At 38.8% G+C, this 23923-nt stretch overlaps 1 protein-coding gene across 2 annotated transcripts in view; it reads right to left on the bottom strand.

Moving 5' to 3' along the window:
- Positions 1-23923, bottom strand: part of LOC145451758 (uncharacterized) — a 197782-nt gene that overhangs the window by 81961 nt on the left and 91898 nt on the right. For both annotated transcript variants that reach the window (XM_080329994.1, XM_080329995.1), the window contains exon 8: positions 19516-19683. In XM_080329994.1, coding sequence (XP_080186120.1) covers positions 19516-19683 — 168 coding nt within the window. The remainder of the gene's footprint in view (positions 1-19515; positions 19684-23923) is intronic.

Below are 23923 nucleotides of genomic sequence, written 5' to 3'. Positions count from 1 at the left end.
TGATCTATATTTCCACAAGACGTTGATAATAATTGATGATAAATTGCAATTATGAGTATTTTTTATGTTGCAATAATATGACCTGTCGAAGTACCGTAAATCTGCATCAAATACACTTCAGTCCCAGTTTAATGCACACCATTTTCAACGGCGTTTCCCCCCTTCCATTTTCTACTTGTACATGGTGACACATGTCTCACTACATCCCATCAGTAGGGCGATTGTTTTTTACCTAAATAACGGAAGATTTTTACCTTAAAAAAACTTAATTTTGACCAAATCTTGAGTTAACGTATGCAACTTGGGTGCTTTCCCACATATTGTTAAAATTGTACTAAGCCTAATTATCTTCATTTCTGGTTGAATCTGTCTGTACTTACGAAGTAGTTTGGCTTGAAAAAAACTTTTTTGACTCAAAAACTGACAAATTGTTACCTGAAAAAAATTTATTTTAACGAAATCGGTCCCTACGAAGAATTCCAGTAATTACATCTCCTATTACGGAAGAAATAATTGAAATTTGCTGTAGTATAACGAAATATATTTCCTACATTCTCGGGTAGAAGTTGTCTGTCCTTACCAAATAGCTTGCCAAGAATGGAGAAGGAACGTTCAACAGCAGCCGTTGTTGTCTGCGAACACTGCTGCTTCATTCTGACAATGTTGTCTACATCACAATTTTTCAACACACTCTTCTTGATATAAGAACCATATACAATGCCCACGCAATCTTGCTTCAGTTAGGATATTGCGGTCCGTTGAGCATAACACCGTGTCAACCTATTTGTTTCATTTGAATGTTCATGGTTCATAATGAGCAGACAATAGGCCGTCTACAACGGTAGGCCTATAAAGTAGGCTGCAAGCTGTCAAATGTCAAATGATATGTTCACCGACAGATAGTGTAATGGTTATGCGTCCGGCTTCTCGAGCGGTAGATCCTGGGTTCGATCCCCAGCCGGGTCATAACAAAGACTCGGAAATTGGTCTCCGCAGCTATCCTGATAGGCGCTCAGCAATCACGGATAGCATGGAGGAGAAAACAAACCGGGGGCGCAGACTAGATGACGTCATGGAGCCGTATCGCAACTCCGTCGTCAAAGCATCTCGATGGTGCAGGCGAAAAAGAATATCATATCTCTCTCTCTCTCTCTCTCTCTCAGTGCAAAATCTACGATGCAAACGAAATGCAGGTTGCAAATAAAATTGACTTTGTAAAAAAATGTGACATTTTTTGACCTAACGCTACAATTTTGACAAAAGTTTGACATTTTTTGATATGTCAAAAAAATCGCCCTACTCATCAGAGACGGATGAAAAGCTTTTTCAGGCCTACATATAATTCGATAATATGAATATATTTTTGAGAGAATAACATAACAAATACCAAAACACCAAAATGCTCCTATGACCAGTAGTATATACGATCGCTGGCACATTGGTGGTGAATTTTGCATGGGGTAGTATAGGCGGGGTGGTGACTCGTATTGAAAACCGGGGGTGGTGACTCGTACTTTCAGACCCCCCTCTCGGCCGTGATTCGTAATGGGTTCTTATGGACGCGTTCATGATTCGTACTTTTGGGTATAGGCTGCGGCGGTGACTCGTATTGAAAACTCGGGGTCGTGATTCGTACTTTTGGGTATAGGCTGTGGCGGTGACTCGTATTGAAAACTCGGGGTCGTGATTCGTACTTTCGGGTATAGGCTGCGGCGGTGACTCGTATTGAAATACTCGTGTTGGTGAGTCGTATTTTCAGGTATAGGCTGCGTTGGTGATTCGTACTTTTGGGTATAGGCGGCGGCGGCATACTAACGTGAAACTCGTGGTGGCATGCTAATGTTTTTAGGTATACGCGCGGCGACATGCTAACGACGATAATGTGTCTGTCATGTATTCTTACAGGGTCTCTGCTGATTCACCATGTGTTTTTATGGGTGCGGTCGTGAATCGTACTTTTAGGTATAGACATCTCTCGCATATCATACTTTCGGGTATAGGCATCACTAAACAGGAAATTCACTAATCCGCAGTGCATTGCGCGATTTTGAAAACCAGATGTTGGTGGTTGTATTTTGGATCTGTGTGACCCACTAAATACGTCCGTTTTGGAAATTCGGAGCGCGCACTATCGTATCGATTATTCCACTAATCCAGTCGGTGCTATTACATTCAGCAGTATTCAGTATTCAGCAGCGACACGAAAAGCGAGCAACTAATAACCGCGCTCGTAAATTAATACTTCAAAAAGTGTAAAATAGATTGCAAATCCCGCGATCGCTAACAAGATAATGTCTCGGACATAACCATTTTTAGTGACTTGGTGTTAAAGACATACCGATCACTCACAAGGTAATATTTCGGTAATTAGTTTAGCACAGAGCCGGCGTAGACGGTGATTCGAAAACCAACAATTTGACACTTTCTGGTGGTCGCTATATGTTTTGACACTTCCACAGTGGCTGACTTTAGTTGCGCGATAAGAATTATGAGAATATTCAATCAATGTATCAATTTGCCAACTCGAAATGAAACTTACTACACAAACCAAGTTGATTCGTATCTGAATGTGTTAATTCGGTACAATTCTAATTATTTTGAGAAATCTTTTCGTGATCTTTTGACTCGACCATAACCCGAATATTACTGACGCCGACTTTCAGCCACATCGAATTATTCGCACATTCCGAGCCGCTGTTTTCACACTTATAATCAATACCAACTATAATTCTACAAGAATCAAGAATCACAAGTATGTGCATTATACAGTTATTATCTTTATCAACATGAAATCAAACTCTTAACAAAAACACGCACCTTATCACTCGTCAACTCTATCATGAAAATCCTCGAGTCCTTATCATCAAAAATGTTATAGCGCGGCGTCGGAATCCATTCGTGGGATGTACTAAAGGTAAATCCAGATAATCCAAAATGAAATATTTGGACTTTGACATAGTCTGAATTGAAATATATTGACAAACATGACTACCAACTTTGATCCAGTCACATTTCAAGATCATACTTTGAAACAATCCTTGAAACTTACAACTCTATTCACGACTGAGTTTTCCGTTTATCAGTTTCAGTAAATACTATCGCGATATTTTAATGTGTTACTACACACAATAGAATCAATCAATGAAATAACACCTGTTGTAAATATTTCTAACTTGACAACCACTTGTGCATACCGCGATCGACTTGTGACGCGATGAGTTAAAACGGAATATTTCAATCTATTTGTCGAAACCTTGAGCAAACTATCAGGTTATTTTTTGTTGCAATCGAGTGAACGGAAATAGTATTACGTCTCAACATTTCAACATCTTCCCATACACAAAAGAGTAAAATACAAAAATCCTTGTCAAGTCAATCCGTTTGTAACTTACCCAACCAAAACAAAAAGTATCCTTACGGAAAGTAGACAAGACTACGCAAGTAATCACTACAACCAACAAACATATCAAGTTCGGTTTTAGGCATATACCACCAACTCGTCTTATTGGAATGTCAGCAACTCTTTACGGTCATAGTTACAACCACATAAACTAATTTACCCTGCCCACACGTCATGATCATTCCTGAAATCAACACAAACTCGACCACTGACTTGAGTTAACCACAAAACGGCATCAAGTTTTTAATCCACTTATAGCTGACATATTATTCGAATACATCGATGGAGAATATTATTGAACTCGTCGGTATTGTTACTTCAACAAATTACACCGGCTGCGAAAGTTAATATCGAATGGTAAAACTTGATCACATATTTGTTGAACACAGACATGACAAAGAACATGATCGTGATTTTATAAACTAGTCACATTACTTTTCACATCTATCAATATCAGAATACAAGTCATCAAACTTTTTGTTAAATGTAACATAGCACTTTTGGAATCGGATTCGTTATAGTCGTACAAATTGTATTAAACCCAACATCAAAACAAAAGGACTTTTTTAGTTCATTGAAATCAAATCATTCGTCTTCGACTTGTGCTTTTTTAGATTGCCCGCGACAATTCGTTTCGAGTGAGTTGTAACCAAAGTCAAGATATCTTTGTGTCCACAGATATGGAAGATGAATATAGCTAACACAATCACGAATCGACGTTTCAGAGTATTTCACGGATGTAATAAACTTGTTAGTGTCACCTATCTAAAAGTACGCAGGCGTTCGATTTCCATACCGACTGTTGCGGTGTTTAGGATTCACTTACAATAACCACGGGTGAGGATTTAACATCAACGTCGTTACTTGTGGTATTCACAACAGAGAATCGAAACATTACACAGTGTGAAAATATATCTTTGATATCAAAGCATTATCCCAAGTATACGATTAATAGTCAACTCCGTTCACACTTTCTATAGAACGTGCTAAATGTAAAATATCACTAGGTTGCACTCTAAGACTTTGATCATTACAAAAGTAAATTGGAATATGTTTGCTGGATGCATTCAATTCAGCTAGAAATGTCTAGTGCACAACAATCGTAATATCAAGGAAGTACTTGCTATCACTAAACGTGTTTTGTATCGTTGTTCATTTGTAGTATTGATTGAAATTGTTTTTGAACACTCAAATAATAATTCCCGACATGAAACCAAGCTGCTGAAAGTCGTTACCATAACAAAGAAACAATTTGTACGATGTTTGGCCAATGGACCATATAGTTTGGTGTACTAGAATTATTTGTGTAACACATACACCGACAATGCAATCGAAATTTTTTCCGTTGTCATTCGCTAAAGTAAATGTCATCACAATACTCTGTCACTAAAAGACGTTACTCGGACGTGCTTGAATTCTAGGCATAGTTCTGATTTACCCAACACAAGACCCAAGGACAACCCTAGTTTCAGTCGAACACAGATATCCAAAATATCGCACACTTCGCTATTCCTAAAGCGCAAACACCTGATACAAAATATTACTTGTTGTGTTGTTGCGGCATCATCTTCACAATATCACCCTCAATACAAATGATGTTTATGTGTAACATGCTATTGATTTGAATCACACCCACCTGACGGAAGAGGATTTACTCAATCTTTACAAAATAGATATTGACCAACATCACATCGCCGGATTGTATCTGTTTTGCTGGATACGAGTTATGTTAGTTTAACAGTAAACAAATTTCACCCTCTTGGATTATGAACTCAATGCGTTAGCAGTCATTCAATATTTTGTTTGTGTCAACTAGTTACTTGGTATGTTACTCCACAACTCTTACAAAAGTACGAAGGGTATTAACATCACACTAAGTAATTAACTTTACTCGATATTCTCGCATTACGAAACTAAAGAATGGTTGGTTAGACTCTACAAACTGTTTCGATACCTCAAGAACTTTATTGTCTGAATGGTTGGTCACGTATCTTAATAATCAAGTAGTTCAACACAGAACTAGTATTAACAGAAACACCAGAGTTGTTTACACAAAAGTTTGTATGTGTACAGTATGCGAATACCATTTGTAAGTCCAGCACAATTGTGGTATCCATCCGAGTTTAGTTAACACAATTTACGACACCGAGGTCGCCTCATCTTTCGTAAGACAACAAACCAAGGCTTCAGGATATGTCCATGTCATAGCAATAAATCAGCTACTCCAACAACAGAGTACATATGTTTTCTAGTTACGGTGCTTACATCTTACACACAAAACAATTTACTTTGCTAACGAAAAGTGCTGAGTCATCATATGATTGTCCTCACAACAATAAAACTAAAACATACTATCATACAAAATGGTCGTTATAGTTTGCACCCCAACGGTACATCGTAAAAGTAACAAGTTTCGAGAATCCAGTTATTCAAAAAAACGTGGAAGTGTTTCTACGCCAAGTCGTTATGTTGACGAAAGCGTATATTGTAATATCATGATCGATTTGCATTCGTTGGTCACAAACTGTCACTATACTCTAAATAATTATTTTTCACTCAAACACAAAAGCATACTTGTCACCATTCGTTTTCATCAAGTAAGAGTTCAAGAAACTTACTTACTACGATATGAATTGTTATTTTTATGTTGTGTAGATAGGTAATCGTTATTTTTAGTAACACTTTATCAATGTCATCGAGTTGTGCGAAAAGATTTACATGTGGTCTTGCGGTTTTAATCGAAGCACACATCATGATCTAATGTAGAGTCGTCTCTATTGTACAACAACTCGGTAATCGAAATGTATGCATTAACATTTAAACAGCGATCCTGTTTCGTCGCACCAAAAATATGTTCACTGTCACAATACTCTGCACAAGACGTGCAAATCCTTTTCACCCTCATAATAGTATACCAACGACCACCGACGACAACGTTCAACAATACCAACGACACTAAACATACGATATCTACCCAAGTAAAATTACCATTTTCACCTGAAGGTCAGTCGTTGCAGTCGTTGTCAGTCGTTGAGTCATTGCAATGTGGCTTATTGGTATGACATTGTTATCGGGTGTGATGACATTCGATCTACATCAAAACTACCGGCTATGATAATTTCTGTGGATCGAAGGCTTACTCCCCGATGTTTGTATACCAACACATTGCATGCAATGTCACACACCTCCATTTACGCGTATACTGTTGTGGGCAAACAAGCGCGACGTATGTCTGGATCGTATTTTTTTTCGTGGAAACACAGGGTGTAACATGTTTACTTTGAATATTGTTCATTGGTTTATCGATTCAGAGTTGATATCCGGAACCGGTTACGTACTTTATCAAGGTTTCCGATTTCAAACTGAATGTCGAGACATACATTGACCAATAAAGACACAATATAGTAAATATGTGGGGGAAAACTCGACCCGGAATTGTTATCGCGATGGGTGACATAAATCCAACCATTTTCCGAACACCGTTATCCACATACCAACCATCGTCGAGGAGGTGTTTTATTCAGACATTTTGACTCTGGAAAATCCAAAGCACGAACCCGGACATCACAGAACTATCGAAGCCTATTGTCCAATTTTCCAAAACATGCATTTCGGTGTACAAGAGCATATTGTATGTGGTTAACCAATGATATTGATGTGATACGACTGATGAGGGTATACTCTGAAACCGGTAGTCCGTGTATATTTCCGTCACTGTTCGTTGTAATCTATTTCAAAGTATCGTCAATATAACAAATACCCAATTGTCAGGTGTGTTTGTCAGATTTCAAAATGAAAATGGTTTTGTTACTCTAGGAAAAGCTAGATGACCAAGAGAAAATGTATTGTTACACTGGTAAACGCCGGATCTCCAAAGGAAAATGATATTTTTACTAAGTATAACGACGACCCACCGAGTGAAAATGGTTTGTTGTTCAGGGAAAAAATATATTCCCAAGTGAAAAAGGTTTGTTACCCAGAGAAAAAATATATTTCCAAGTGAAAAAGGTTTGTTACCCAGAGAAAAAATATATTTCCAAGTGAAAAAGGTTTGTTACCCAGAGAAAAAATATATTTCCAAGTGAAAAAGGTTTGTTACCAAGAGAAAAAATATATTTGCAAGTGAAAAAGGTTTGTTACCCAGGGAAAAAAATAGATTTCCAAAGGAAAAGGGGTTTGTTACTCTAGGAAACGATAGACCCTCAAGTGAAAATGTATTGTTACTCTGAGTAAACGATAAATCTCCAAAGGACAATGGTATTTTTACTTAGGTAACGACTGACCTTCAGGTGAAAATGGTAATTTTACTTGGGTAGGTATCGTATGTTTAGTGTCGTTGGTATTGTTAAACGTTGTCGTCGGTGGTCGTTGGTATACTATTATGAGGGTGAAAAGGATTTGCACGTCTTGTGCAGAGTATTGTGACAGTGAACATATTTTTGGTGCGACGAAACAGGATCGCTGTTTAAATGTTAATGCATACATTTCGATTACCGAGTTGTTGTACAATAGAGACGACTCTACATTAGATCATGATGTGTGCTTCGATTAAAACCGCAAGACCACATGTAAATATTTTCGCACAACTCGATGACATTGATAAAGTGTTACTAAAAATAACGATTACCTATTTACACAACATAAAAATAACAATTCATATCGTAGTAAGTAAGTTTCTTGAACTCGTACTTGATGAAAACGAATGGTGACAAGTATGCTTTTGTGTTTGAGTGAAAAATAATTATTTAGAGTATAGTGACAGTTTGTGACCAACGAATGCAAATCGATCATGATATTACAATATACGCTTTCGTCAACATAACGACTTGGCGTAGAAACACTTTCACGTTTTTTTGAATAACTGGATTCTCGAAACTTGTTACTTTTACGATGTACCGTTGGGGTGCAAACTATAACGACCATTTTGTATGATAGTATGTTTTAGTTTTATTGTTGTGAGGACAATCATATGATGACTCAGCACTTTTCGTTAGCAAAGTAAATTGTTTTGTGTGTAAGATGTAAGCACCGTAACTAGAAAACATATGTACTCTGTTGTTGGAGTAGCTGATTTATCGCTATGACATGGACATATCCTGAAGCCTTGGTTTGTTGTCTTACGAAAGATGAGGCGACCTCGGTGTCGTAAATTGTGTTAACTAAACTCGGATGGATACCACAATTGTGCTGGACTTACAAATGGTATTCGCATACTGTACACATACAAACTTTTGTGTAAACAACTCTGGTGTTTCTGTTAATCCTAGTTCTGTGTTGAACTACTTGATTATTAAGATACGTGACCAACCATTCAGACAATAAAGTTCTTGAGGTAACGAAACAGTTTGTAGAGTCTAACCAACCATTCTTTAGTTTCGTAATGCGAGAATATCGAGTAAAGTTAATTACTTAGTGTGATGTTAATACCCTTCGTACTTTTGTAAGAGTTGTGGAGTAACATACCAAGTAACTAGTTGACACAAACAAAATATTGAATGACTGCTAACGCATTGAGTTCATAATCCAAGAGGGTGAAATTTGTTTACTGTTAAACTAACATAACTCGTATCCAGCAAAACAGATACAATCCGGCGATGTGATGTTGGTCAATATCTATTTTGTAAAGATTGAGTAAATCCTCTTCCGTCAGGTGGGTGTGATTCAAATCAATAGCATGTTACACATAAACATCATTTGTATTGAGGGTGATATTGTGAAGATGATGCCGCAACAACACAACAAGTAATATTTTGTATCAGGTGTTTGCGCTTTAGGAATAGCGAAGTGTGCGATATTTTGGATATCTGTGTTCGACTGAAACTAGGGTTGTCCTTGGGTCTTGTGTTGGGTAAATCAGAACTATGCCTAGAATTCAAGCACGTCCGAGTAACGTCTTTTAGTGACAGAGTATTGTGATGACATTTACTTTAGCGAATGACAACGGAAAAAATTTCGATTGCATTGTCGGTGTATGTGTTACACAAATAATTCTAGTACACCAAACTATATGGTCCATTGGCCAAACATCGTACAAATTGTTTCTTTGTTATGGTAACGACTTTCAGCAGCTTGGTTTCATGTCGGGAATTATTATTTGAGTGTTCAAAAACAATTTCAATCAATACTACAAATGAACAACGATACAAAACACGTTTAGTGATAGCAAGTACTTCCTTGATATTACGATTGTTGTGCACTAGACATTTCTAGCTGAATTGAATGCATCCAGCAAACATATTCCAATTTACTTTTGTAATGATCAAAGTCTTAGAGTGCAACCTAGTGATATTTTACATTTAGCACGTTCTATAGAAAGTGTGAACGGAGTTGACTATTAATCGTATACTTGGGATAATGCTTTGATATCAAAGATATATTTTCACACTGTGTAATGTTTCGATTCTCTGTTGTGAATACCACAAGTAACGACGTTGATGTTAAATCCTCACCCGTGGTTATTGTAAGTGAATCCTAAACACCGCAACAGTCGGTATGGAAATCGAACGCCTGCGTACTTTTAGATAGGTGACACTAACAAGTTTATTACATCCGTGAAATACTCTGAAACGTCGATTCGTGATTGTGTTAGCTATATTCATCTTCCATATCTGTGGACACAAAGATATCTTGACTTTGGTTACAACTCACTCGAAACGAATTGTCGCGGGCAATCTAAAAAAGCACAAGTCGAAGACGAATGATTTGATTTCAATGAACTAAAAAAGTCCTTTTGTTTTGATGTTGGGTTTAATACAATTTGTACGACTATAACGAATCCGATTCCAAAAGTGCTATGTTACATTTAACAAAAAGTTTGATGACTTGTATTCTGATATTGATAGATGTGAAAAGTAATGTGACTAGTTTATAAAATCACGATCATGTTCTTTGTCATGTCTGTGTTCAACAAATATGTGATCAAGTTTTACCATTCGATATTAACTTTCGCAGCCGGTGTAATTTGTTGAAGTAACAATACCGACGAGTTCAATAATATTCTCCATCGATGTATTCGAATAATATGTCAGCTATAAGTGGATTAAAAACTTGATGCCGTTTTGTGGTTAACTCAAGTCAGTGGTCGAGTTTGTGTTGATTTCAGGAATGATCATGACGTGTGGGCAGGGTAAATTAGTTTATGTGGTTGTAACTATGACCGTAAAGAGTTGCTGACATTCCAATAAGACGAGTTGGTGGTATATGCCTAAAACCGAACTTGATATGTTTGTTGGTTGTAGTGATTACTTGCGTAGTCTTGTCTACTTTCCGTAAGGATACTTTTTGTTTTGGTTGGGTAAGTTACAAACGGATTGACTTGACAAGGATTTTTGTATTTTACTCTTTTGTGTATGGGAAGATGTTGAAATGTTGAGACGTAATACTATTTCCGTTCACTCGATTGCAACAAAAAATAACCTGATAGTTTGCTCAAGGTTTCGACAAATAGATTGAAATATTCCGTTTTAACTCATCGCGTCACAAGTCGATCGCGGTATGCACAAGTGGTTGTCAAGTTAGAAATATTTACAACAGGTGTTATTTCATTGATTGATTCTATTGTGTGTAGTAACACATTAAAATATCGCGATAGTATTTACTGAAACTGATAAACGGAAAACTCAGTCGTGAATAGAGTTGTAAGTTTCAAGGATTGTTTCAAAGTATGATCTTGAAATGTGACTGGATCAAAGTTGGTAGTCATGTTTGTCAATATATTTCAATTCAGACTATGTCAAAGTCCAAATATTTCATTTTGGATTATCTGGATTTACCTTTAGTACATCCCACGAATGGATTCCGACGCCGCGCTATAACATTTTTGATGATAAGGACTCGAGGATTTTCATGATAGAGTTGACGAGTGATAAGGTGCGTGTTTTTGTTAAGAGTTTGATTTCATGTTGATAAAGATAATAACTGTATAATGCACATACTTGTGATTCTTGATTCTTGTAGAATTATAGTTGGTATTGATTATAAGTGTGAAAACAGCGGCTCGGAATGTGCGAATAATTCGATGTGGCTGAAAGTCGGCGTCAGTAATATTCGGGTTATGGTCGAGTCAAAAGATCACGAAAAGATTTCTCAAAATAATTAGAATTGTACCGAATTAACACATTCAGATACGAATCAACTTGGTTTGTGTAGTAAGTTTCATTTCGAGTTGGCAAATTGATACATTGATTGAATATTCTCATAATTCTTATCGCGCAACTAAAGTCAGCCACTGTGGAAGTGTCAAAACATATAGCGACCACCAGAAAGTGTCAAATTGTTGGTTTTCGAATCACCGTCTACGCCGGCTCTGTGCTAAACTAATTACCGAAATATTACCTTGTGAGTGATCGGTATGTCTTTAACACCAAGTCACTAAAAATGGTTATGTCCGAGACATTATCTTGTTAGCGATCGCGGGATTTGCAATCTATTTTACACTTTTTGAAGTATTAATTTACGAGCGCGGTTATTTGTTGCTCGCTTTTCGTGTCGCTGCTGAATACTGAATACTGCTGAATGTAATAGCACCGACTGGATTAGTGGAATAATCGATACGATAGTGCGCGCTCCGAATTTCCAAAACGGACGTATTTAGTGGGTCACACAGATCCAAAATACAACCACCAACATCTGGTTTTCAAAATCGCGCAATGCACTGCGGATTAGTGAATTTCCTGTTTAGTGATGCCTATACCCGAAAGTATGATATGCGAGAGATGTCTATACCTAAAAGTACGATTCACGACCGCACCCATAAAAACACATGGTGAATCAGCAGAGACCCTGTAAGAATACATGACAGACACATTATCGTCGTTAGCATGTCGCCGCGCGTATAACTAAAAACATTAGCATGCCACCACGAGTTTCACGTTAGTATGCCGCCGCCGCCTATACCCAAAAGTACGAATCACCAACGCAGCCTATACCTGAAAATACGACTCACCAACACGAGTATTTCAATACGAGTCACAGCCGCAGCCTATACCCGAAAGTACGAATCACGACCCCGAGTTTTCAATACGAGTCACCGCCACAGCCTATACCCAAAAGTACGAATCACGACCCCGAGTTTTCAATACGAGTCACCGCCGCAGCCTATACCCAAAAGTACGAATCATGACCGCGTCCATAAGAACCCATTACGAATCACGGCCGAGAGGGGGGTCTGAGAGTACGAGTCACCACCCCCGGTTTTCAATACGAGTCACCACCCCGCCTATACTACCCCATGCAAAAATCACCAATGTGCCAGCGATCGTATATACTACTATGACCCACCAACTTGAGAACTCCTGCGCTACACCATGATGACATAACTTTCACGGTATTTGCCGCTTGCGGTTCACTTTACCAATTTTGCAGATTACTATTAGATGTCACGAATATAGTAGCGGCTTATCAACGTTACATCAATTCGTTTATTTCAAAGTATAAATGACAGGGTGTCGTTGCGTATTTGGATAATATTACAATCTATTGCGCGACCAAGGAAGAGCATGATGTCCGCTTGAAAGCATTTTTAGATTCCGCAACAGCTTGTCATATCACCACCATTACAGAGGAATCAAGTTTCGGAATCGAATAAATACAATTGCTTGGGCACAAAATATCTCATGGCAACATAAGTCCGGACCCTGACCACATGAAGCCGCTCCTGGAAATGGCCGCGCCAACGGACTCGAAAGGTTGAAGCGTATGCGGTATGTTTTCATATTATTCCAAATTGATTCACAACTTCACGGCAAAGATTGGGCCTCTTATTCGTTCAGCCGATTTTTATCTCGGAGCTGATGCTATTGCTGCTTTTTTATCAATTAAAGAAAGAGATAATGAACTCGTGTCTAGGATGAATTTACGAAGACATACCATTAACAGTTGAGTGTGACACGTCAAACTGCGCTACTGCAGCAGCTTTGAATCAGTGTGATCGGCCGATGGCGTTCTTCTCTCGCACCCGTTCAAAACCGAATCCAACCATCCCGCCATTGAAAATTCTGTCGCAATCATTGGATCGGTTGGAAAGTGGAATTACTTGCTTGTCAATCAGAAATTCCTTCTTGCTACGGATCAAAGAGCTTTATCTTATTTAAGAAGATGCATCACAGCAAAATCAAGAATACAAAACTAGCGCTCTGACTGCTTGAGCTCAGCTCTTTCAACTATAACATCTCGCATCGCGCGGGAATCGGAAACGTCGCTGCAGACACCTTGTCTCGTATTTGCTCAGTAATTGGTTCACCTCAAAATTATAATGAAATCTATGCTCAACTTGGTCATCCCCGAGTTAGCCGATTGTTCCACTTTGGTAAATCCAAGAATTTAGCGTATTTCACGGAAGACGTGAAACTATCTGTTCAAGCTGACATATATGCCCCAAACTCAAACCTACATTTTATCAAGAAGATTCCCGCCGACTGATAAAAGCCAATTATCCCTGGCCAATAATATTAATCGATTTCACAGGTTGGTTCTGGTGAACGTTAATTCATTTTAATCATTGTTGACGAAAGATCACGCTTTCCTTTTGCATTTCCACCTACAATATGACGTCAGAAACAGTCATTGAATGTCTAATGACGTTGTTCAGTCTCGTTGGATTGCCTAAATATGTAGGGGAGATGTGGTACCGATGGATCACTGGGACCGAAAATACTTTGAAAATTCTCTATGATAATTCCATGATTACACTACGTGAACTTGTTTACAATTGCATGCTGGTAAAATCTTTCCTCACATACAAAAAAATTCAACAAGCGCTAGCTATGGGGTCTCTCACAGATGTTTTTTTTTGTTTTGGGGGGTGTAAACTAAATTTAGATCGACATATACATTTTTCTTTGTAACCTTCAACACGAACAAACCAGCAGTCATTTTTATTGTGAAGTGTAGGGCTTGTATCAGGCTATATAATGGCACTTATTTTTTTTCAGTACCTTCCTTGAGTGGAATTTTTTTCGATTCATGTGTAAAATTCGTAGGGTGGGGACCGATGATACAATAGCCAAATCAAGCAAAATAATCAAGCATACTAATCATGAAACAAATGAAAAATGCCAACGTACAGAAAATCTTTATGTAATAATTGCATATGATGTTTTATCGCTATAACGAGGTATTTGGAAGTCACACTGTCGATTTTCGGGCAATATGTATGTACCCTCAAATTTATAAGTTCGAGCCTAAATCGAAACGTGATTTTATGACAACATTTGAGTTATTATTTATTCTATTTTTTGACATTTGCGACCAAACATTCTTCTTTGGCTTGCTGTAGCTTAGATTAAAATACTGAGCAAGAAAAGTTGTCACATCTGACTTTTTTAGGGTATATGTGTCATAGGTCCCCGGGTCGTGTGCCATTGGACCCACCGGGTGGGGACCGATGATACGTTCGAGCATCAAATTTTGAACGTCCATAAATATCTTTTGAAAAGACGGATATTCATGTAGGCCTATATTTGCGCGATAGGTAGAGCTTGTATCAAAGTGCTGAGCCAGCAAAAGATCTACTGTTTTCGGCTGAACATTTTGGGGCCAGCGACCATTTTCCAATTTTTGATTCATCGGTACCACATCTCCCCTACACAGCGGTAGATCGATGTCATTCATGTCGAAAAGAATGAACGATTTCCTAACGATGAAAGGTGTTGCAACAAGTCAATCAACCCCTTGTCATCCCACTGGTAATTCCTAATGTAAGAGAGCCAACCAAACTGTTCGGAGAGCAGTGAAACTACTGCTTGCCCGGCACCAAATGCCACTGTCCTCATTGGAGGAGGTACTCCAAGACTCATTGCATTGCATCAGATCTATAAATTGTGCACCACACGGTCGCTTTTTTTTTCTTCTTTTCAAAGGCGATCAATGAATGGCTCTTCATTACCCGATTGGATTTTCAGGCCGGGCACAGTTCTACAGCATGGGTTCATCCTCGATAAGAGTGACCCTTGATGCGATAAGTGTATTTGCTCGATGCTAATCCGAAAGATGCTTTGATTCGCTATCCAGATGGAAGAGAGTCGACCGTCTGCACTACAGACCTTGCTCCATATCGGCATATGACCGAGGTCACCGAATCCTCGCCTCACAGAAAGAAATTTTTTCCTTTTCAATCGGACTTGGATATGCCCTCCCGCGAAATCGAACAGGAAAATGTTACTCAGGCCGACGAATACGGTAGTGCGAACGCCAATATCCCTGCTCAAATCGCTGAAAATGAGGATGCTCAAAGCCAGAGGTTCGACTCTATGACGCTCTTCACGGACAAGAAGAGCTCCTGATAGATATGGGGACTTTGTTTCCCGTTAGTTACTCCTCAGTACTAATGCTTGTTTCATTAGGTGGGGAGATTGTGGTGATCGCTATCGTCTCAATTCAGTTTTGCTATTATTGCTCAATTGTAGTTGTTGTCTGAACCAGTGCTTTACAACCTGTGTGACGGTTCGCACTGGTGCGAATTAAAAAAAATGCAATGCGAATGACGAAGGTGGTGCAACTGGTGCGAATGTAAATCCGGATGTGTGCCGATGAAAACCGTGAATAATTGTTAATTTTCCGTAGTGGAATAATCCCAATAAACCTAATAGGAAATTCAAGGGCAGTTCAACTGTTGTAGTGTCGAAGCAATTATAAAAACTTGTTCAACTTATGACGCCCCACTAATCGTAGCTCTCAACAAGCCGTCGTGAATTGATATTTTCGCCCTATAAATATTACGTAACTAAAAGCCTGGTTTGCAAGCTAGTGTAGTGACAGACATACAGTATATCATCCCGTCTGAGCCTGCGACAAACTGGAATAATGACGTCAAAATGACTTTCTGCTTTCTGTCGCTAAACAATCATCATATTTTTGTTATGACTGCTCAAAGTGTTCAGTTACCGCAAGGCATGAGGATAGTAGTGAATGCGGTAACGCAAATGTTTACACCATCAAGTGTTATTAAAGTATGGACCGCAAAGGGTATAATTTTGGGTCGACACAGTGTAGGCTACGTAATATTTGTTGAATTTACTGCAAAAATTCCTGCGATAGTTTTTACATATCCCAGGACACTGCTGTGTTGGGTACTGTAGCCAATAAGCGAGACACGCAAAAAATATGGCTTTATCATGAGAATTCATGATGATATTTGGGATGAACTAGTGTAGGGGTGTGCAACGATCGAGTTCAGGCCTATGATACGCATTCATTTCAAGGCCAACCTCTTCTGCGTTGGGGCACATGAAGACGTAAAGTTTCGACCAACAAACCACTGATAAAATGCGGTGCCAAAAACATAAACGGCGACAAAACCTTGGCCAGAAATGACCGATGCGGGATGGCCAAACCTTCCGATATGGATATGCTCCGTTGTCGGCACGGAACAGTACCGTTTTTGCAATATGAGTAGACAGCAGTACAACTGCGACACGCAGAGGAATTTAGTTCACCCTAACTTGAAATCGCGTGCGTCAGACATGCTTTCCCAGGGATGGTGTGAACGTGAGGTTCACGTTCGCGTTCTGGGTATGAACCTCGGAAATTTAGAGGTTCACGTTCACAACAGAACCTTGGTAGGTTTTGCACTGTGAACTTTTTCATATATTACAATTTTCACTTCAATATGACATCTTTCGTTCATATTTATTGCATTTCAACTGCGGGCCACTCTATGCATGGCGCTGGCAGTATAAAATTCAACAGTAAACGAGCATGCACCTTGACAATCTCAAAAGTTTTACTCGTTTTGTTACAAAAGTTTGCTCGAAATATCCAGCATAATTACCGTTTGTGAGCATTTAGTGACTCTCTGCTGTGATCTTGACCCGCAATCACACAACATCACGAGCGAAATGCGTAGTCAGCAATGATGCTTATTCCACCAATCAATCGTTTTCTGATGTAAAAAATCTAGCAGGGGTATACGGGGTCAATCTTGACTTCATAGGTTTACTGTATCATTAAAACCAAATCCGTACGATTGATGTGTTGGCTACTGCTGTATAACTTGTTATTGGGGTAAAATCGGTAGCAACTATAGAAACCCGTTTCACACTCTGCTCAATATCATGTAGCAATACTCAGACGCCGAATACATTGTCTGGTCTGGCCTTGACCGTTAAGGCGTAAGCTTTCATTCCCTAGTAAGTGCTCGTCAAAATTGTTGGCTAAGCGACGGAAAATATTGAGTTCATGGGATTATTATATTCTTTGATTGACTCAGTTGATACATTCAACGCCACTATGTACCTCGGCATTGTGGCTTATGTGACCCGACTCGTCGCTAGTCATCGTGTACACTGTACATTGATATAGGCTATCACTTCACTGAAAGATAGGATTGGAATTAGCAATATGACGTCACGTGACGTCATGAGGTTCACGTTCGCGTTCACACAGAACCTTTCAAAAAGGTTCGCGTTCACACGAACCTGAACCTTTCAGAGGTTCACACCATCCCTAAATTGCTTTGTACAGCTGTATTAGGGAGAATTGTTGTGTGCGCTAATTGTGGTGTCCGTAAAATCGTAGCATACTACTGTAATGTTAAAAATTAATTCATTTTCATTGGAAAGGCTCGGGTTGCGTGATGCCACGAAAGCTCAGATTTTGGTGGAAGTCTAAAAAGCTGCTTTACCGCTATTAAACTGCTATGATTTCTCACGTTAGATTGAGCTAGCAGAACACACTGTATCGTGAGTTTATTTGCTCTTCTCACATACTCGCGAGACAGAAAATGAGAAATCGAAAGAAAAAAAAAAAAAAATTGAAGCAACGTATTATGAGGTAGCGAGCATTAATGTGTTTACTCTCCTTAATCGTTTTGGACCTTATTTTCCAAGACATGAGGCAAAAGCATCAACACAAACATGTGGGTTTTACACCCTTTCGACAAACTGGAGCCTCCAGGACCTTTGTGTCAGCTCTCAAAAACGATTTCTGCCAGCAAGCATTTTTCACTAGCGAAAAATACGGTGTATTTTGGATATCAGTGCGGAACAGATTTTTAGACCTGGCCATCTAAACACTAGTAGACGCTCATGTACAAAACCCAACAACTTGTTTGTCCGAGAAGTGTTTTAGTGATATAGTTGCACTAAAAACGAGCAGAAAATGTCGCCTTTTTAATGAGAGACTTGATAGATTCAGCTACATAGTTGCCAATTTGTTGCATTTCTGAACAACATGTTAATAGGTATCTTCATCTTCTTTTTGTATAGAAATTTTCGGTTAGTTTGTGCGAATGGAATTTATTTTACAGAAAAAGTGCGAATGGAACTCAAAAAGGTTGAGAAGCACTGGTCTGAAGGTTGTCTGCTGTAGGCCTAAGTATAAAACCAATGCGTTTCCATTCATTGCTTATATTAGTTAATAACAGCCTTTGATGTAAAGAGGTGCATTCGATTCACAACAACTGTAACTGTACCTGTACCACTGTGGCTGTCATGTAGTACAATTGAATAATTCAAACCTAATATTACAGTAACTTCGGCTCATACAAATCTCGCATAGATTGGCTATGGCTAACAATCGAAATTCGTGCGTAGTAACAATTGTCCAGATTTGTTCTGATAGGCATGTTTACTTCAACTTGCCATGTTGTCATATTGTAATAAGGAAACTCGAATATAAAATGCATGGTGTGCATCTGAACTCTTTCATTACTTCGTGATTGGGCCAAGTTTCCATTCCGCCTATGCTGAAATCATTTTCAATAACAACATCATTAAATTTGACCATGTCTTCTTGTAGTCGAGCAATTCACTCAGTTTTGCTTGTATTGCAACAATTCAAAGGAAAGAGAGAGAGTCATTCATCCATTCATTTTTCAATATCGTTTCAAATCAACCGAATACTGCAGTTACACTCTTTACATTAAATCGGGGGTGGGCAGAGTACGACCCGCGGCCCAGATGTGACCCCTCCGCCGTTTTATGCGGTCCCCTAACGACTCTAGAAACGTTTTAAAAGCGACTTACTGAACTTTTCATTTCACCATGAAAAAGTCCTAGTGTGATGTTTATTTTCTATCTAATCTCAATTCAATGAAGTGCGTTCCGCGAATGGATTCAAATGCTGAATGCGGCCAGCGAGCCAAAAAGTTGGCCCACCCATGCATTAAATGTACTCACCGTTACATCGTTGTCTTCACATCCAGTGTAGAATTGAGAAAGCTTCTCGCTAGTTAAATCGCAGTTCTCCAAGTATAGTTCTTTGCAACTGACGGCCTCGAGTGTAAAGGCGATTTCGTGATATTCGTCTGCTGACATTTTGGGATCGCTTATGCGCAGAGTCGAGAGCTATGAATAAGAATTGTGTGATCATTATTATCTTCGAATAATATGAAATATGTGACGCCAAATAAAATCGATTTGCAGCGTGGAATACCAATTTCAGCAACAAATGGCGTCAACTGCGGTGATGACCAAAGATATTCTGCATCGTAAACCAGATCCAATGTATATAGTGGCCTGATGCAGTCATGCATATTGGTAATTTTTTATAGCCAAACGTATCACCTTACAGTAAAAGGTTCTTCCATGATAAATTACTTATTTGTTTATACCGATATGTCTTAATCACAATGCGATATCGATGCCCACACCAGTGTTGTGAAACATGCAGATCGCCAAACGATTTCATCCAGCACGCGAAGCCATTTTCAGTAGATTGAAAAAATGCTTGTGTCGTCAGGCACATTTGTAACCAATTTTGTAATTTTTAGTCGGAAATTATTCTACTAAATAATCCACTAAGTCAGGAAATGTCGAGCAGGTTAATATGCCACATTACATCTATCCGACATGGTATTGTCTGTTCACTCTACGCACCATTAAGAACAAGTCGGCAACATTCGCAACCAATTCTGAGAAGGCAATAAATTGCACACTGAATTTAGAGTTTTATGGAGAAAATTATTTGAAAGTAGTTATTCAGAGAAGCGAAAACGCCAATGCAAAACCGTTATATGCAGGTTACATGAAGAATATATTCGTTACACGATAAAATGTTTCAAATAAATTTGATCGCAGAGCTGTATCTCTTCTAAACTAAAAACCTCCCGACCTCCCGACAACCCGTATCGCGATTTTATGATAATAAGGAATCAAATTCTAACGTCCTCGTTTACAGTTAGTACCTCTTGTATTGCTCGACGCACATCGCATACGCGAGGCTAACGGCAGAGTACAACTATAAAGACCAAGGAATCAAAGACATCTGACAACTTATATTGTCGTTGGAGTCAATGTTTGGAAATTTATTTATACTGTCAATTATCGTATTTTTGCGAATTCCGTTGTTTTCGAATATCGGTGTTGCTAGAATAGAACCCCATGATATATTACATTACTTTATAATCAAGTATTCAAGTGAAAAACAAGCCATGGATTTCGAGGTAACATTATGCATTCGTTGCCTGTTGCTGCCCGCGTTCGACCTGGATCTTTGAATCTGGCCCGAGAGGCAAGTTGAGGTTGACACCCCTTGCCCAAACGATTCGACTAATTGCCACTCGAATTGTTTGTGAAGTCGACTTATTCATACAATGTGGTTTTTGTCGTGATGTAGAAGAAATATTTAAACAACAATAATTTCACTAACAAATCTGTGCAGATACAGTTGCCGTTTTCATTATTATTTCTGTTTTATCAAAAGGCGCATTCCGAACCAATATACCATGAGTAATGTATGCCTGGTAGAATGACGTAAGTACACTTACACGTAAGTTACCGGATAAAGATAAATAACGATGTGAATAACAACATCAGCCAGCAAAAGAAAGCTGGTCTGCTCGGCGAGAGTACTTATTCTTTGCACCCTGTTAGCCGCTGCAATTCTACATTCTACAATACATATTTCATTTTTCTCCGTTAGCGAAGTATTCAGTTATTATGATCGATTCAATACAGGCAGTGATGGCTTTTAGGTGGACGAGGTGGGCGATCGCCCGCCCCCCCCCCCCCACTGATCAAAGGGGCCCCTATTTGGATTATGCGCTTTTTCAAGGATAATAACGAATAAACATGGAAATACGTGTACCAAACAAGAATATGATTCCGTACAGATGTGTCAATCATCATCAAATCTCTGCATTTGTTAGATAAGTCCCGTATTCCGATAATCATCACGTCTTGGCATGCGGTAGAATTATATAGTTTTGATGTAGTCCATCCTTGCACACATGCAATAATAGACATGGCCGAATCCAGCACCTGGCCAAACCTGGCCGGGGTGAAAGATGGATAATAATAATAGATGCGAAAGGGGGTCTGGGGGGGGCGGAGCTACGTGACAGACATATTAATTGACCATTGATCTTGAATCAAATAACGAATATAAAGTTAACGACACATGCAAATATGGGTTGTATAGCTCACGCACACGTTGAACAGCTAATAAAATATGTCAGTACCTGCATAGCTACATGCTACATTCTGTTATTATCATTCAAAATTGAATATCGAAAACGAAACCTCGAGAAGTTTAAACAAATTGATATGATACAACACACTATGACACCACCTGTCTACACATTCGTGAAAATATAAACGCATAAACTATATTTGTTTGATTTAAAAATCAAACTAAAAAGTTGGTAGAGGTGAGCACTGCACAATGTAACCGCTGAGCCGTCTAAAACGGAGATACGTTATCGCTATTAGGTTAATCTACTACTACTACGATCATTTCGTTTGCGGTCAATTTATTCGTGATTTACCAATACGTGACTGTTTGCTCTCACAAGTGATACTGGTGTATCGCGAACAATCCAAACATTTTAGGCCCATGTTTAAAACATGTTTTTTATTGTTTATTTTCTTAAATAATGACGTCACGAATATTCAACTGTGACGGCATATTGGATTGACATTGACAATTGAGAATATAGGGTAAATATTGCTCCTTTGTCGAAATATCTGTACTGTTGCTGTGGAAACGACTATTTTGCGGGTTTGAATTAGTGATGAGCATCGGAGCGGAGTCGGAGTGGATTCGGAGCGGAGTTTTGCCGATTTTGTGACAGTCGGAGCGGAGTCGCAGTTTACTACAGATATTTTTTCAGAGTATTGTAACTTTTGTCTCCGATGTCTTTGGATAGCTCTGACCAGAATACACTCTTGATTATGATAACAAACCAAAACACAGACAGTTGAAAAGTTGTAATATGACGGGTAACATGCAAAAGGATTGCCAAGTGCATAAAAATCAGCCATCTGCACTGCAATTGGGGACTCGAGAGTAGACAATACTATGAGGCCAACCCTATTATCACATTAATTTAGTAAAACACATTACCAAGTGTACCATGGTTGCCACTGTTTCGGATACTTGACGAGATTCATTGGAGTATCTCGGAGATTGGGATTGAGCTCTTCGGAGTCGGAAGGAGTTTTCCTCAGACACTAAAGTTGTCGGAGGGATTCCGAGTCTCGCAAAGCACTATCCGCTCATCACATGGTTTAAATCATACCATATCGATATACGTCGACAATATCGGGTGGTAATTTTCCGTAGACTCATACAAGATGTTTTTTCAAGTATTTACACAATTATGGCATGATTTTACAACTAAGAAAAATCACAATTTTGTTTTTTAACACTAGAACTAACGGAACTTCGAACTACCTAGAACTACCTTGTGGCTTTTTTGACGCATGTTGAATTTTCTTCGATTAAATGCATTCAACGGAGCTAAAATCAGCATAAATCTCAACAAACGGCATCAGAAACCATTGTTTATTGCGCTCACAGCTACTTGCAATATTTTAGACACACCTTAGTGCAACACTTATATAACAAATCGCCGTATTTTGGTGTAACATATAATTGTTGTTCTGGTACGCATTTGGTATTTGGGCGCGTTCTTCAAAACTTTGGAGTAGGTTCCAGATCCGCTTTAGCCACATCACCATTCTTGGTTATTGGTGACAGAGCTTATCAGATAAGATTTGCATGATGCAATCTCGCAACTAATCCTTGATTTGCATATTTTTATAGTATCGGCATTTTGGCAAGTAGAAGATCATTCACATTCTAAGAAAACATGCACGGACCATCGTCGACTTGGTGGTTCCTCATAGAATACTGCCTTGCAACCTGGCCAATAATATCCCCCTGTTTTTGCTTCGTTATGACATTTAACCGTCACTGGTTTTTTGTTTGTGTTGTTTCTGAAGGAAACAGTTACATCCGGTTGGGGTGAACTGAATATATATGTGTACAACTTCGATCTCTACACTGGCATCTCGCCGTTACGCTTATCAATAAGATGATAGCTTTGAAAAGTGTGGCTACATGAAGCTGCCTGTGTTCCTTCTGGTCCTGGGTAGCTTCAAGCAACTTTTGACAATAGTGTCAACTGGGACTTCGTTTGCTTCTCCAAGCGTATACAGCCACATTCACGTAACATTGTTTCAAGATGGATTACACCAGACTCTTCACATTACTATGCTTTGCAAATTTATAGATTATAGAAGAGGTGACTGACCTATCCTTGCCCAAATATGAGACGCCCTTGTACAAATACTCGGTAGCAGC

The sequence above is a fragment of the Botryllus schlosseri genome, chromosome 12 (genome assembly GCF_051294905.1).
Source record: "Botryllus schlosseri isolate E-star chromosome 12, Bs_hap1, whole genome shotgun sequence".
Classification (NCBI taxonomy): domain Eukaryota; kingdom Metazoa; phylum Chordata; class Ascidiacea; order Stolidobranchia; family Styelidae; genus Botryllus; species Botryllus schlosseri.
The sequence above is the reverse complement of the archived record's forward strand: the minus strand, read 5'-3'. Positions and strand labels throughout refer to the sequence as shown.